The 14,919-nt window shown below is 37.1% G+C and overlaps 1 protein-coding gene across 3 annotated transcripts in view; it reads left to right on the forward strand.

Moving 5' to 3' along the window:
• Positions 1 to 14,919, forward strand: part of LOC120527806 (alpha-1,3-mannosyl-glycoprotein 4-beta-N-acetylglucosaminyltransferase B-like) — a 127,347-nt gene that overhangs the window by 70,355 nt on the left and 42,073 nt on the right. For all 3 annotated transcript variants that reach the window (XM_039751647.1, XM_039751649.1, XM_039751648.1), the window contains exon 8: positions 9,712 to 9,826. In XM_039751647.1, the coding sequence (XP_039607581.1) occupies positions 9,712 to 9,826 (115 nt within the window). The remainder of the gene's footprint in view (positions 1 to 9,711; positions 9,827 to 14,919) is intronic.

The raw sequence follows: 14,919 nt of genomic DNA on the forward strand, positions 1-14,919 counted from the left end.
AATTTATCTTTGGTTAGCATATAAATATATATGTGGGAATGTTTATTTTAAGGAATCTTTTTGTTACAGTGTGCAGTGATTCTGCCTCACAGCTCCAGGAAAGTACACTTGAATCCTGGTCAAGTCACTGTCTATATGGAAATTGTGAATTCTTCCTACTTGAGCTTTCTGTGGATGCTCACTGTTCCTCCAAAAGATGTTAGGTCTAAGTTGACTGGTGACTCCAAACTGAACTGGTCCACCTTGGCTGGTTGTTTGGTGTTGATAGACTTAAGGACCAGAGTAGATTTAACATTTTCTTTGGGTTTTACAGGAATAAACCCCTGCTCCTGAGTAGTTGAATAAAATGGGTCAGAAAATGGAATTTTATGGGTGAAGATTTATTTTCCACACTACATGCTATAAAATTATTCAAAGCAGACAAGTGTATTATAGGAAATCTTAAAATTTAACACAATCCACTTGGGATGTAATGTAATTTATTTAACTTGTACATCGTTTAGATTGGGGTGGAAAAACTGGGTAGCCAGAGAAAAGCTCCTGTACATGTATAGAAGATTCAGTCTTCATACATACAATGGTTAAGCAAGAATTTGAGTCTAGGACTTTAAAGCAATGAAGACAGCAGCATTATCTACTACACCACTGTTTTAAATACAAGCTGTTCAATGTAAATTGTTACCCCCAAGACCTGTTGGCTAAATGCAGAGAGTTTAGTCAATATTGCTACTGTGTTGCTTAATGAAGGACTGTCCACATGCTTTTTTCCAAGTACAAAAGAATCTCCTAACTTTTCATGTAGCTTGACTTTAAATAGTCGTCTTTTTGCAGCAAGTGCATTAGAAAGCCTCTCTTTTCCCATATTGTTTTTTCCTGGTTATCCAGTATTATAATCCATTTTACCTGGTAAATTATTTATCTAATTTATATTTCCAAGTACATTATAAAGTAGAACATGTTCTGTTTTTTTTCATTCATATGGGGACGTAGTGTATATGACTTTGAACAGGGTATGCATACAGAAACTGGATGGATAGAACATAAACAGCTCTTCATATATAGATTTTTCCTTACTTTCCAGAATCAATCTGTTGTTTAGTCAAATCTAGTTGTAGATTTTTGTGTTCTTGTCACTTGTTTTGTTTCATTTTTCTTAGGTATTCATCTGACATCATGTTCATCATTTGTAAAAGTTGTACTCTTTTTTTTTTTTTTTTCATTTGTCTACTTCATTATCTTATTGCCATCTTCCTTTAATTTAATGCTATTAGTATCTCTTTTGTATATTTATGGGGAGCAATTCCTCTACATTTGCTTTTGCATCTCTAGATGCCCAATATACAAGCTTACTTGACCATAGTATAATAGAGGTGGTGAAAATCAACCAACTCAGGTTGGGTTAATGGTGCATCGCCAGGCACACTCACATGAACATCAGCACTCCTGCTGACTCATACAGAGCCAATTTACAGTCCTCATTTAATCCAGCATTAATGCCTTTTGGATTTAGGAAGAAAATGAGAGAACTTAGAGAGAAACCATAAGAAGTGTACAGATTCCATACAAACAGTAACTGAACCAGAGACTGAACCCAGGTTGCAGGAACTATAAGCATTAAACTTACATGACATAAAAATAAATGATGTAGGATTAATTATACAGTTTCAAAATAGATTACACATTAGTGACTTATGAAAATAAATATTGTTAACTAGGTTTCACACTATTATTTTGATCCGTAACTGTTGATAATAAGCCAATATAAAAATGTCAGACCATCACACTACCACCACCATATTTTACTGTTGGTATGATGTTCTTTTTCTGAAATGCCGTGTTCCTTTTACGCCAGATGTAACGGGACATTTGCCTTCCAAAAAGTTCAACTTTTGTCTCATCAGTCCACATGGTATTTTCCCAAAAGTCTTGGCAATCATTGAGATGTTTCTTAGCAAAATTGAGACGAGCCCTAATGTTCTTTTTGCTTAACAGTGGTTTGCGTCTTGGAAATCTGCCATGCAGGCCGTTTTTGCCCAGTCTCTCTCTTATGGTGGAGTCGTGAACACTGACCTTAATTGAGGCAAGTGAGGCCTGCAGTTCTTTAGACGTTGTCCTGGTTTCTTTTGTGACCTCTCGGATGAGTCGTCTCTGCGCTCTTGGGGTAATTTTGGTCAGCCAGCCACTCCTGGGAAGGTTCACCACTGTTCCATGTTTTTGCCATTTGTGGATAATGGCTCTCACTGTGGTTCGCTGGAGTCCCAAAGCTTTAGAAATGGCTTTATAACCTTTACCAGACTGATAGATCTCAATTACTTCTGTTCTCATTTGTTCCTGAATTTCTTTGGATCTTGGCATGATGTCTAGCTTTTGAGGTGCTTTTGGTCTACTTCTCTGTGTCAGGCAGCTCCTATTTAAGTGATTTCTTGATTGAAACAGGTGTGGCAGTAATCAGGCCTGGGGGTGGCTACGGAAATTGAACTCAGGTGTGATACACCACAGTTAGGTTATTTTTAACAAGGGGCAATTACTTTTCACACAGGGCCATGTAGGTTTGGATTTTTTCTCCCTAAATAATAAAAAACATCATTTTAAAAACTGCATTTTGTGTTTACTTGTGTTATATTTGACTAATGGCTAAATGTGTTTGATGATCAGAAACATTTTATGTGACAAACATGCAAAAGAATAAGAAATCAGGAAGGGGGCAAATAGTTTTTCACACCACTGTAGAATAAGAGTAAGGTCCAATGGCCAGGGGGGACAGAAAATAACATTATACTTCTGATCACTAACCTTGAAATAATCTAAATGATACCACACAAACACATTTGTCATTTTTATCCACCTGGGAAGGGCTCTTAGGATCAGATATCAGAAATATTATAATTTGTGATCAGCAATGTTTAAATAGCATTAATCGCCATGCCTATATTACCAGTCCTCATTTTTTGAAAGTTTTGTGAAACTAAGTAACTTTGACTCCTTGTATTCTATTGGGAGGTCAACCCCTGGGGTTGGTTGATGTGGCATGCACAATGTTAAGTTTTTCTGATAGTTTTTGTTGAAAAGGCCTATTGGTTTACTCTTTATCATGTGTGTGTAATTTTATGCCCAAAATATAATCCAAAATCAGCCTAATAATGAGGGTTTTTCAGGTATAGAGGGCCAAAACATAGGGGTGAACTTCAAAACGTTTGACATTTTTCGTAGCTAGACATCAGTACAAGATAAACAATATGACATGTAGGGGTTTTGTTGGATGTGCCAGAATTCAAACTAAACATATTATTCTAACACGTATTTCCAAGAAGCAATGATATCTTTATCAAAATAATTAGTTACCCTTCATAGTGATTAATATGACACAATGCTTTACAAACCACCTAAAGAAGTTCTGCATAAATGGGGAGGTTAAAATGATTGATAATGAATGAGGAAAACAAATAATACAGCGGGCTATGCTTGAAAAATCCATTTTCTATTCCAGTTTTAATCTGTGTCTGTCTAGTTTCTGTTCTCCTCATTTTCATCCATATGTTTTGTCTTCATGCTTTTTATCTACCTGCCTCATTTTACTGAAGAATTTTAGGCAATTTGGTACACTGTATGATACTGAAGTGTTTTCTTGAATTTATTTTCCATAAAATCATCAGTGAAGTCAAGAGAAAAATTGTATTTTCGTTAAATGCAAAACTTTATTTTTAAAAACTTTACCAAAAATACCAAATGTTTAATTAAAACAATTACATTTTTACACTAACAGAGAAATAATTATGATAAGGAGGAAGATGCCACAAAAAGGTAAGAGAAAAAAAATCTCTGTTCCAGCAATGAATGTCCACAGTATTTGGCTTGAGTAGAGTGCTAGCAGCTGATAATAGCCCTATAGCATCGTAGAGTCCAAAACTGTTAATAAATTGAGTGACCTTTAAGTGAGGGGACAGAGAGGGTATAAATCCTAGAAAAACGGAGAATCCATATGTTCATGCTATGGTAGTTGATTGTATATACAGTATGTTAAACCCTGCAAAGGGATGGGACCTACTGTATGCTTTCTCACTTGTAATTTCTGAGCAGGGCCACTTAGTAATGAAATTTTAGGATCCTGTTGTAAAACTAAGGCTGCCTGAGAGCAGTTTTAGGGGCTGATGGATTCTCAGATTTTGTAGATAGGGATAAGTTGTGTAGTATACCAATGTTACCTGGTCATTACAGATTATACTTTTGACTACTGACCCCAGACGTTGCTCTATAACTGGATATTAGTATTTTCTACATGTTAAGACTGCAGAATAGTGAAAGTGAAAGCTTTGAGTGATGGATAAAGCAAGAAAGAGTCATCCTGTAATATAAAGGGATCTTGGTGCTTTAGTCAAGCCATGCGCAAAAAAGTCTGTCATTACTACAATGTGATTTAGCTAGCCTTTAATTTGGCTGTTTAAGCTTAATGACGTTTATTTTTCTATCTATCTTTAAATCTCTGTTGGCTTTATGTGTTCGTTCACTGTCTTCCCTCTTCTTTGAAAAATGTAAATTTTTTTTTTCTTTTGTCTAATTTTTGTCTTCTATTTTTATGCTTCTATTACATTGTGCAGTATCTAATTACAAGCCAAAACATGTCTCCACCTACTTGCTAAAGGACACCCATCTAATGTTGAGCTTTTGAGATATGTTATATTTCTAGAAATAAATAGTTTCACTGGTGTGCTGTGTATTGGGTTTCAGTTTCCTGTCCTTTCAGTGTGTTACAGCAGAAAGTTTAGTTATTGTTTTGTTCGTGTATTTCTTTGACTCCCTGGTTACCCTATAGACGGTATTAAGTATCAGCAAGGAGAAGCCGGTGCATGAGTGAGCGAATGTGCTCTCTGTGGAGAGAGAGAGGCAGCTGAACAGTGAGCCCTCGTGGGGTGCTTGGCCGGTACCCTGGGAGCAGTTGGTAGTGGTCGCCGCTCAAGGCCAAGAAGGCAACGAGAGTCGGGACTTGGGATGTGAAAGCCCCAGCGTGAGCGTCCAAGTCGCGGTTTGGTGACTCCTACCACAGTCAGGGATCAGTGAGGCGAACGGACCTGCAGGAGAAGGCAGAGAGAAGGTCAGCTGCAGGTAGAGTGGCTCCCCTGGTGCATAGCCTGGACTGGAGAAGCAGGGGAGTCACCAGTAGAAAGGAGACACTGTGCTTTGTGATGTTTAAAAGGACAGCTTCCACCCATTGTTTTAACCTCATTGTTTTTTAAAGGATTTTTTTTTTTCTAATGGATTTTTAACCTCCACTAATTCACTCATTTTAATGGATTATTTATTTAATGATTTATATTTAAACCACTGCACTATTTATTTGAACACTGTTTTGTTTGTTTTAAATAAAAGCACTTTGCACTTTTTGCACCATTCCCTTGCTTCATTGTTGTGCCTCACTGCCTAGCTCATCAGTGACATTACCAACGGTGTCTAGTTCAGAGCTCCCATAAGGAAGATGGGAGCATGGAGCGGAACCTGCATTGTCACAAGGCCCTTTCAGAAACAAAAAAGACAGTGCTGGCAAACATCTCCTTTATGGGGTTTCTAAATGATGCCAGTTTTGTGTACTGCTGCGTTTTTAACTGGATTAGTACTGTTTGATGCCTGCTCATTGCTCCTGTTCTGGGTCATTTTCTTTTGTTCTGAGAATTGAAAAAATGTTTAAGTGGCTGTGCTATAACCAAATCTGACTTGATACACCTTTCAGATTTGTTGCAATAAATGGCACTCTAAAACCATGCCTTTTACAATCACCTTGACCAGTGCCTGTATTCAATGGGGTACCAGCTTTGCTTATGTTACACTCTATAGCATGGCTGTAAACAACGCAGCTTATCTTTGAAATCAGATAGTTTACAATCTATGACAGGTGCTGAATTCAAAACCTGATCTCATGTAGAAGGAAAATGGAGAAGACTGAGTGGGTAGCTACACATCCAGGTGCAATCTTACCCACTATGCACAAGTCATTTCCTGGATCTGCCGCTTGCAATGAATCGTGCTGTGCTTTTGGATAAACATGAATATCATCTCTGTCTTTGACATCTCCATCTTTTGAAACTATTATCTTAGACAATTCGTCACGTTAGTTTATTATATATGTGAGCGTGATCTTTTGGATTCATATAGAAATCCAAGAAAACTCCTTTGTCCGTGTTTTTCAGATACATTTTGTGTAAAGTGCAATACTTTTGGGCGTATGGGTTTTGTATCCATCATTGGCTGTAGAATTTCTATTCTGTCCTATCGTTTAACTCTTTCGATACTATGTTGCATTGCTTTTCCATGATCATAAATGTAAACCTGACTGAATTGTGGTTTCTTTGAAATTAAACTTGTCGTAGCTTTAATTGTTGCGGGACCACAGATTCTCATAGCGTATGGTCCTGAATTGTGTAAATCTGCTTTTTAAGCATTGAATGATGCAAACGTGAACAGATTATTGTAGAATCGGATATTTTGCCTGCAGTGTTTTTGGATTTCACTTTCACCAAATAATAAATCTTTTAATTCTCGCAGATACGCCCCTTCATTGGGAAGAAACACTACTATTCCTTGATGGCAACAGAAATTAGCCGATCTTCAAGTCTCCAACTTAAACTTTAAAGCTGAACAATATCTACATACTTCTATCATATAACCTATGTCCATATATTGTATTCAATCTCTTTTCACTATTCCATTATTTCACTGAGTAATTTCCATTTATTAGCACTAATACTTTCATAAACTCTAACCTGTTTTGCATGTGTATCGTGCCAATGTTTTTGAACTTCTTTACAACATTTTACTTTGTCTTCTAATCTGTCTTTTATTTCCGACCCCACTTGGACCAGTTAGGTTTTCAATTCCCCTTGGTCCAGGCTGATTATAACTTTGCTTATTTTTCCGAATTTGCACTTCGATTATTATTTTTTTAATTCTTTTCTCTCCAACGCTTTTGGGCCTCTTTTCAACGTGTTGCCTTTTCTTCGCTTAGTTGTTGATGTTTCATCAAGAACATATAAAAGTCCAAAAAAGGACTACATCAAAGGAAACAAATATTTTTTATGTCTTGTATTAAAATGAGAAAAACCTAAAAATTTATAAGAGCTGAGAGCACAGGAACTGTATCTGATAATAGCATTCACACGAATGAAAGGTGAGTGGAACATGGGCGTGATTAAATCTCTTGGCACAAAGTCTCGTCTTGCAGGACTTGAAATTATCTCTCTGAAAAAGTCTTGTCTCATCCAAGGATTTTTTTTTTATACAATAGAGAGATATGTTTATGTTCTATAAGTAGCCAAACAATAATCATGTGCTATTAGGATGAAAATTTAATTGATATCAATGACCACCTTGAAGTATTCCCAGAACCCCATTGGGTGTTGGTTGAGTATTCATGTTTTAGGCAGAAATGGAACAGACCTTTTCTTGTGCCATATACAGTCATATGAAAAAGTTTGAGAACCCCTCTTAATTCTTTGGATTTTTGTTTATCATTGGCTGAGCTTTCTAAGTAGCAACGTCCTTTTAATATATGACATGCCTTATGGAAACAGTAGTATTTCAGCAGTGACATTAAGTTTATTTGATTAACAGAAAATATGCAATATGCATCATATCAAAATTAGACAGGTGCATAAATTTGGGCACTCCAACAGAGATATTACATCAATACTTAGCCTCCTTTTGCAAATATAACAGCCTCTAGACGCCTCCTATAGCCTTTGATGAGTGTCTGGATTCTGGGTGGAGGTATTTTTGACCATTCTTCCATACAAAATATCTCCAGTTCAGTTAAATTGGATGGTTGCTGAGCATGGACAGCCTGCTTCAAATCATCCTATACATTTTCGATGATATTCAAGTCGGGGGACTGTGATGACCATTCCAGAACATTGTACTTCTCCCTCTGCATGAATGCCTTTGTAGATTTCAAACTGTGTTTTGGGTCATTGTCTTGTTGGAATATCCAACCCCTGCATAACTTCAACTTTGTGACTGATGCTTGAACATTATCCTGAAGAATTTATTGATATTGGGTTGAATTCATCTGACCCTCGACTTTAACAAGGGCCCTAATCCCTGAACTAGCCACACAGCCCCACAGCATGATGGAACCTCCACCAAATTTGACAGTAGGTAGCAGGTGTTTTTCTTGCAATGCGGTGTTGTTCTTCTGCCATGCAAAGCACTTTTTGTTATGACCAAATAACTCAATTTTTGTCTCATCAGTCCAAAGTACTTTGTTCCAAAATGAATCTGGCTTGCCTAAATGAGCTTTGCATACAACAAGTGACTCTGTTTGTGGTGCGAGTGCAGAAAGGGCTTCTTTCTCATCACCCTGTCATACAGATGTTCTTTGTGCAAATTGCGCTGAATTGTAGAACTATGTACAGATACACCATCTGCAGTAAAATGTTCTTGCAGGTCTTTGGAGGTGATCTGTGGGTTGTCTGTAACCATTCTCACAATCCTGCGCATATGCCGCTCGTGTATTTTTCTTGGCCTGCCAGACCTGGGTTTAAAAGCAACTGTGCCTGTGGCCTTCCATTTCCTGATTACATTCCTTACAGTTGAAACTGACAGTTTAAACCTCTGAGCTAGCTTTTTGTAGCCTTCCCCTAAACCATGTTACTGAACAATCTTTGTTTTCAGATCTTTTGAGAGTTGCTTTGAGGATTCCATGCTGTCCCTCTTCAGAGGAGAGTCAAAGGGAAGCACAACTTGCAAGTGACCACCTTAAATACCTTTTCTCATCATTGGATACACCTGTCTATGAAGTTCAAGGCTTAACGAGCTAATCCAACCAATTTTGTGTTGCAAGTAATCTGTATTGAGCAGTTACGTGCATTCAAATCAGCACAATTATAAGGGGACCTACAATTTTGCATGGCCAGTTTTTCACATTTGATTTAATTTCATACAACTAAATACTGCTTCACTTAAGTATCTTTGTTCGGAAAACACCCCAGTACTCAGATGTTCCTAGGAAGTGAAAGACATCCCACTGTTATCTTTTTTTGTTGAAAGTAGAGTAAATTATTATGCAGGCTGAGAGGGGTTCCCAAACCTTTTCATATGACTGTAAGACTACCTAATGCTGATAAAGCAATATCCTCTCGACAATAGCTAGTAATACTTAAGGTATCACTCTGAATCTCAGCAAACCATTTCTCTAACTCTGAAAGAGTATAGACTCAAATGTGTCCAGCATGTGAAAAATTGCACAGTGTGGCACAAAACTGATTTCATAGCTAATATGAGTATGAGATTAATATGTGCGTATGTGTGTATAGGCAGTACCTAATATAAAGTGTTACCACCTAAAGTAACATGTTATTTTAGCACTTCATAAGAATGTGTTTAGATATATTGGTTAAGATGCAATAAAACCCAGTGCAGGAATTTTAGGGCAAGATAACACTTCATTATGTGTACTGTTAACTTTTCATTAATCCCCCCTCTTCATAAAATACCACTTTTCAAATATCCATCTTCCAAATCTTCCAGAATTGTTATGCAGAATTCTTGGCTGCTATATTTATTTATTATTGATGGATCAAACTATAGATCTTTGTGGTAGATGATAACAAAGTTCTATTTTAGTACTTGCTTATTATTGATTTTTGGCATAGAGTGAAGATTATGTAGCATTCTCATTCATCCAACTGACTTCTCTGCCTATTTCTGTTTTCTTTTGCTGTGTAGCTTGAAGATGATATTGTGGCGAGATCGGGATATTATCAGTCAATGAAGAATTTTGTACTTCAGCAGACATCTGCAGACTGGATGGTTTTAGAGTTTTCCCAACTTGGATTCATTGGTAAGTTAATATGATTATTTTGTTCATTAGTATTTTATTAATTTGTTTACTTTGACCAGAGTTATGTTTTTTCATAAATGTTTTTAAATAAAATTATATTTTTTCTTGTATGTTAACGTGTACTTTTATGTTATACCTACCATGACAGATGAGTAAACCTGGAAAATGTGTTCTTTGCAACAAACTAACCGCTGCAATTTTATCAGCAGTGCCAGAAGTTGCATGCAAACATCTTAATATTTTTAAAACTGTTCACAGTATTATTAAATAGGTTTTTCACAATTTCCATTTATTTTGCTTTCATTAATAGCAGCACCACTATAAAAGTATTTTTCAAATTGAGTCAAAGTAATAATTTGGTTTGTTATATGCTGCTGTAGCAGTTGCCCATGATTTGTGGTACTCCGTATATGGAAGAGCTTGTGGTGATGATGTATCAGTTTCTCATTTAGCTGTCATTGAAAAGTATGTCAGCAATGTGGTTAAACTATTCCTTGACTAATTCAAGCATTCTGCTGTATAGTACCTCACTGTTGTTAGTTATGTAATGCACTGCTAAATTAAGACATTGCCAGAGTTTTAGTGTCTCATAATTGATTAGATCGTAATGTGAAGCAGCATTCGTTGTCTTAGTAAATGAATTTTTTTTGCTTTTTTTCCACAATGTTCTACTTATTTTTACATTCATTGTGTACAAGCAGTTGGTGTGTTTTTTCAGACCTTATCACTGGTTATAATCTAACCCAGGGGTGTCAAACTCATTTTGGTTCAGGGGCCACATACAGCCTAATTAGATGTCAAGTGGGCTAGAGCAGTACAATCATAACATAATTACCTATAAATGATAAGTCCATGTTTTTTCCCTTTGTTTTCGTGCAAAGAAGTACAAGTACATTAGAAAATCTTCATATTTAATGAAATATCCTTTTACAGAACATATCAACCTATCAAAACATATCGACAGCCTCAGATTTCTTAAGATGAGTGTTTGCACAAATACAAACAAAACTTTAAGTCAAAAGTATTTGGAACTGAAAAATATAGTACTGTACTTTAAAATTCATGGCATTTCATGAACAATAGGAATCCACCTAACCAAACTCTTTTGTAGTGAAGCTGTTGATTTACATTAAATTAAACATTTTTTAACCATTTCTACAGCAAGAATTAATTTTCACAGAACTGTATTATTTAAGTGCAATTGGTGTCAGAAGCAGTATTTTAAAGGAATTAGTCATGTCTAGACCACTTTGTTTTTGCTCCTGAAACTTGGCATCTTTTGGTCTGCACAAGTGCATCAATATCAGGTGTCATGTCCTGACTAGCAGCCAATCTCAGAATGTCATCTAAGTGCTTGTGTGTGAGCCTTGAGTGCAAGTTTGTTTTATTGATGATCATTACTGAGAAAACTTGTTCACAAAGGTAGGTTATTCCAAACATGTACTAAATTTTTGCAGCCAGGGCTGTTAATTTGGGGTACCCCGGCAAGAGATATTAATAAAATGTGTCCAAGCCCACTGGGGTAAACTTGTCCTTCAAATTTGCATCACATTGCAAATCAATTATCTCTAGTTGGATGTCGACAGGCACATCAGAAGCTTTGACTATGAAGAATGAGCAAAAAACTGCAAATTCTGTCTTGAGTTCACCAAAGATCTGAAACCGTTACTCAAACTCACACAGCAATCCTGCAATCTTGTCTTTATACTGTTTCATATCAGCATTAATGCCCTATGCACATACCTCTCTTAGGCAAGGGAAATGTACAGGGTCATCACTTGACAGCTGTGTCTCCCACAAAGCCAGCTTCAACTTGAATGCACATACGCTGTCATAAAACTGTGTGGCAACTTTTTTGCGGCCTTGCAACATTTTGTTCAGAATATTCAAGTACTCTGTAATATCTACCAGAAATGCAAGGTCCTGCAGCCGTTCCTGACATTGTAATTCCATCACTGGATTTCCTTTTTTTCTCCATGAATTGTCCAATTTTCCTCGTGTAGATCAAAGAAACACCTCAGCACAGCACCTCTGCTTAACCATCTTACTTCAGTGTGGTATGACAGGGTATTAGTAACGTGATTGTCACAGGAAGGCAGTCAAACTGACGATGATTCAGAGCTCTGGCTCGGATGAAATTAACAGTTTGGACAACCACCTCCATGATGTGATCCATTTTTAACAACTTGCAACACAATGCCTCCTGGTGCAAAATACAGTGAAATGTCCAGAAACCATCTCCTCCATTAGCGGCTTGTACTTTCTCTCTGAATTTTGTCACAACATCTGCTTTTCTTCCGATCATTGATGGCGCGCCATCTGTAGCCAGGCCGACGGTGCTTGACCAGTCCACCCCAACTGTCCAGCGCACCAACCACAGAGCCAAAAATGTCCTCAGCTGTTGTGGTGTCACTCATAGGCACCAACTCAAGGAATTCCTCAGTGATGGTCAACGTCTCATCAACTCCACGAATAAATATGGCCAGTTGAGCAACGTCTGTAATGTCAGTGCTCTCATCAATTGAAACAGAAAATGCAAGAAATTACTTGACCTTGTGTTTTTTACTGCCTGTCTAAATCAGCCGATAGTTCTGATATCCTCTCTGCCATAATATTTCTCGTTAGACTAATGTTGGCAAATGCTTGTCACTACTCAAGACATTCGAGTTCTGCAGCCTTCATCATATATCTTTTAACGAACTCACCGTCCGAATGCGGCTTTGACGCTAATGCTATTTCTTTGGCAATTGTGTAGATGGCTTTTACTGCTGCTTCACTGACCTCTCGGCTCCGGGTGAAAATTGACTGCTGTTTCCTCAGACCCACCAGCAATTCATTTATCTTCTCTGTCCTCAGTTGTCCTTGCAAGATGTCGTATTTTCTACCATGATGAGTCTCATAGTGGCACTGAATATTATATTCTGTGAGTACCGACACTTGTTGATTACACACCAAGCACATCTCTGTGAATAAATTGGAAGCGGTCCATTTCTCTTGGAAAACCCTACACTCGGTATCCACTTTTCTCCTTTTTGACAAAGACATTTTGGCTAATGAGGGTGTCAAGGTGAGTAGAAAATAAGGTAGCCTACACAATAATTAGCAGAGGGCGCATTGCTACCATCTGCTGTTCAGTCTGAGTGGCAGAGTTGCCGCTTCCTTTACTCTCATTAAAACAGTGCACCCCTTCCCTTTGACTAACACAGTGCACCCCTCTCCTCTGACTAGCACCCTAGCGGATGATTTAGGAATTGCATTTTATTACGAATTTCGAGTTTGTGTCTTGTATGAATTTTTTTACTTTCAAAATTCATCCAGCGGGCCGGATTGAACCCCCTAGTGGGCCGGTTTTGGCCTGCAGGCCGTATGTTTGACACCCCTGGTCTAACCATTATTTAAAACTCTCCTCTTATGTCTTACATTTTATTTAGCTTTACCAGTTAACTATATTCACCTGAATCATCTATACTAATTCCACTTAATTGTATTCTCATCTCATGCTGTCAGTCTACAATAATCCATCAATCCATCCTTACATCCATCCATTATCCAACCCGCTATATCCTAAACTACAGGGTCACGGGCGTCTGCCGGAGCCAATCCCAGCCAACACAGGGTGCAAGGCAGGAAACAAACCCTGGGCAGGGTGCCAACCTACTGCAGAGTCTACAGTAATAGAATTTTAAATTCATTTATCTATATGTAAATTAATTTTTTGTAGTTTGTCATGTTCTGAATCATTCTGAATTTTTATTATGTTACCTTGAATTGAATTGCTTGATTTGAGAAGCATCTTCTGATAATGTGCTGGGAAGGGTACTTTTTAAAGTAAAGATTGAATGTTTGAGAAGAACTCTCTAAAAAATCAGTGTTTGCACTATGAAAAGGAATGCATGATTTGTAAAATCGTACATTGAGCTGCTACTCGAGGCATTTTAAAAGGACCATTTTCAGTACATGCTACCCCAAAGCTCAAGATAATATCAACTTGCATATCTGGCAGCTTGAATAGATTAGAAATTAATGTGATACTCCAATTGATTATTAATGCCCAAACAAGTTCAAGTGACACGTGTTCATAAATGTATCAGACAATACAGCTTGTCTGCAAGCTTTCAGTTTTTATTTCTAAGACAAGATAGAGTAACTTGTGAGTCACTTCCTGCCACATCAGAACACAAATCCCACCCTTACCAAAACTAGGCTAACTTCTCTTTTCTGCTTATTTCCTTATATTCAAATATAACCATCCTGCAGAAGGGCTTCGTCGCTTCATTCACAGCACAGCACAAAATGCTACGTTAGTGACAGGAACGGCAACTTGCTAAGTTTGCTTTGAGTTTTGTTGAGAAATGCTTATTCAAGCTGGCTCCTTGAATTGTGTTAAAGAGAGGCATGTCAAGGAAGGGGAGATGAAAGAGGAACGTAACTTACTGGAACTTAATGACTTGCGGCCGGAAGATTAAATGATTTATTTGTGTAGCTTATTCTTGACATTTGTAATTTATGACCGTTTTCTTCTGCTTTGAGGAGATGTTAGAAAGGACCAGTATGGGGCATCTGATTAACAATTCTGATAAAAATGGCAAAAGTCACACTACTACTTACTGAACTAATCATTATATTTGATAAATTTAACTCATTTAATAAAAAGCAACTTATACTTATTATAAGTTTTGTGCTTTCTGTAGGAAAAACTTAGCTCATTTGTCTGACTTTGGTGTTAGTGAGTGAAAGATGACACATTAAGCTCAATTTATTTGACAACTAAGAGAGTCCTCACATCTTGGAAATATGGAAGAAAATTGAAACATACAAAAAAATCCACACAAACACCAGTAAAATATGCTAATTACACACACAATGCCCATGTGTAAGGAATTAAAACCAAGTCTCTGAAGCACTAAAAAGCAGTACACTTTGTTGCTTCTAGGCAATTAATTTCAGTAAGTTTTGACACACAAACGAAATCATCATTGAAGTCAGATTTGAGGAGTAACATTTTTAGTCATTCATGTTATAGGGTATTATAATATGTTAGACTGTTTATTTGAAGTTCTATATTTTTTGCATAGGTTATATATTGATGTATG

Source organism: Polypterus senegalus, chromosome 4 (assembly GCF_016835505.1).
Source record: "Polypterus senegalus isolate Bchr_013 chromosome 4, ASM1683550v1, whole genome shotgun sequence".
In the NCBI taxonomy this organism is placed as follows: domain Eukaryota; kingdom Metazoa; phylum Chordata; class Cladistia; order Polypteriformes; family Polypteridae; genus Polypterus; species Polypterus senegalus.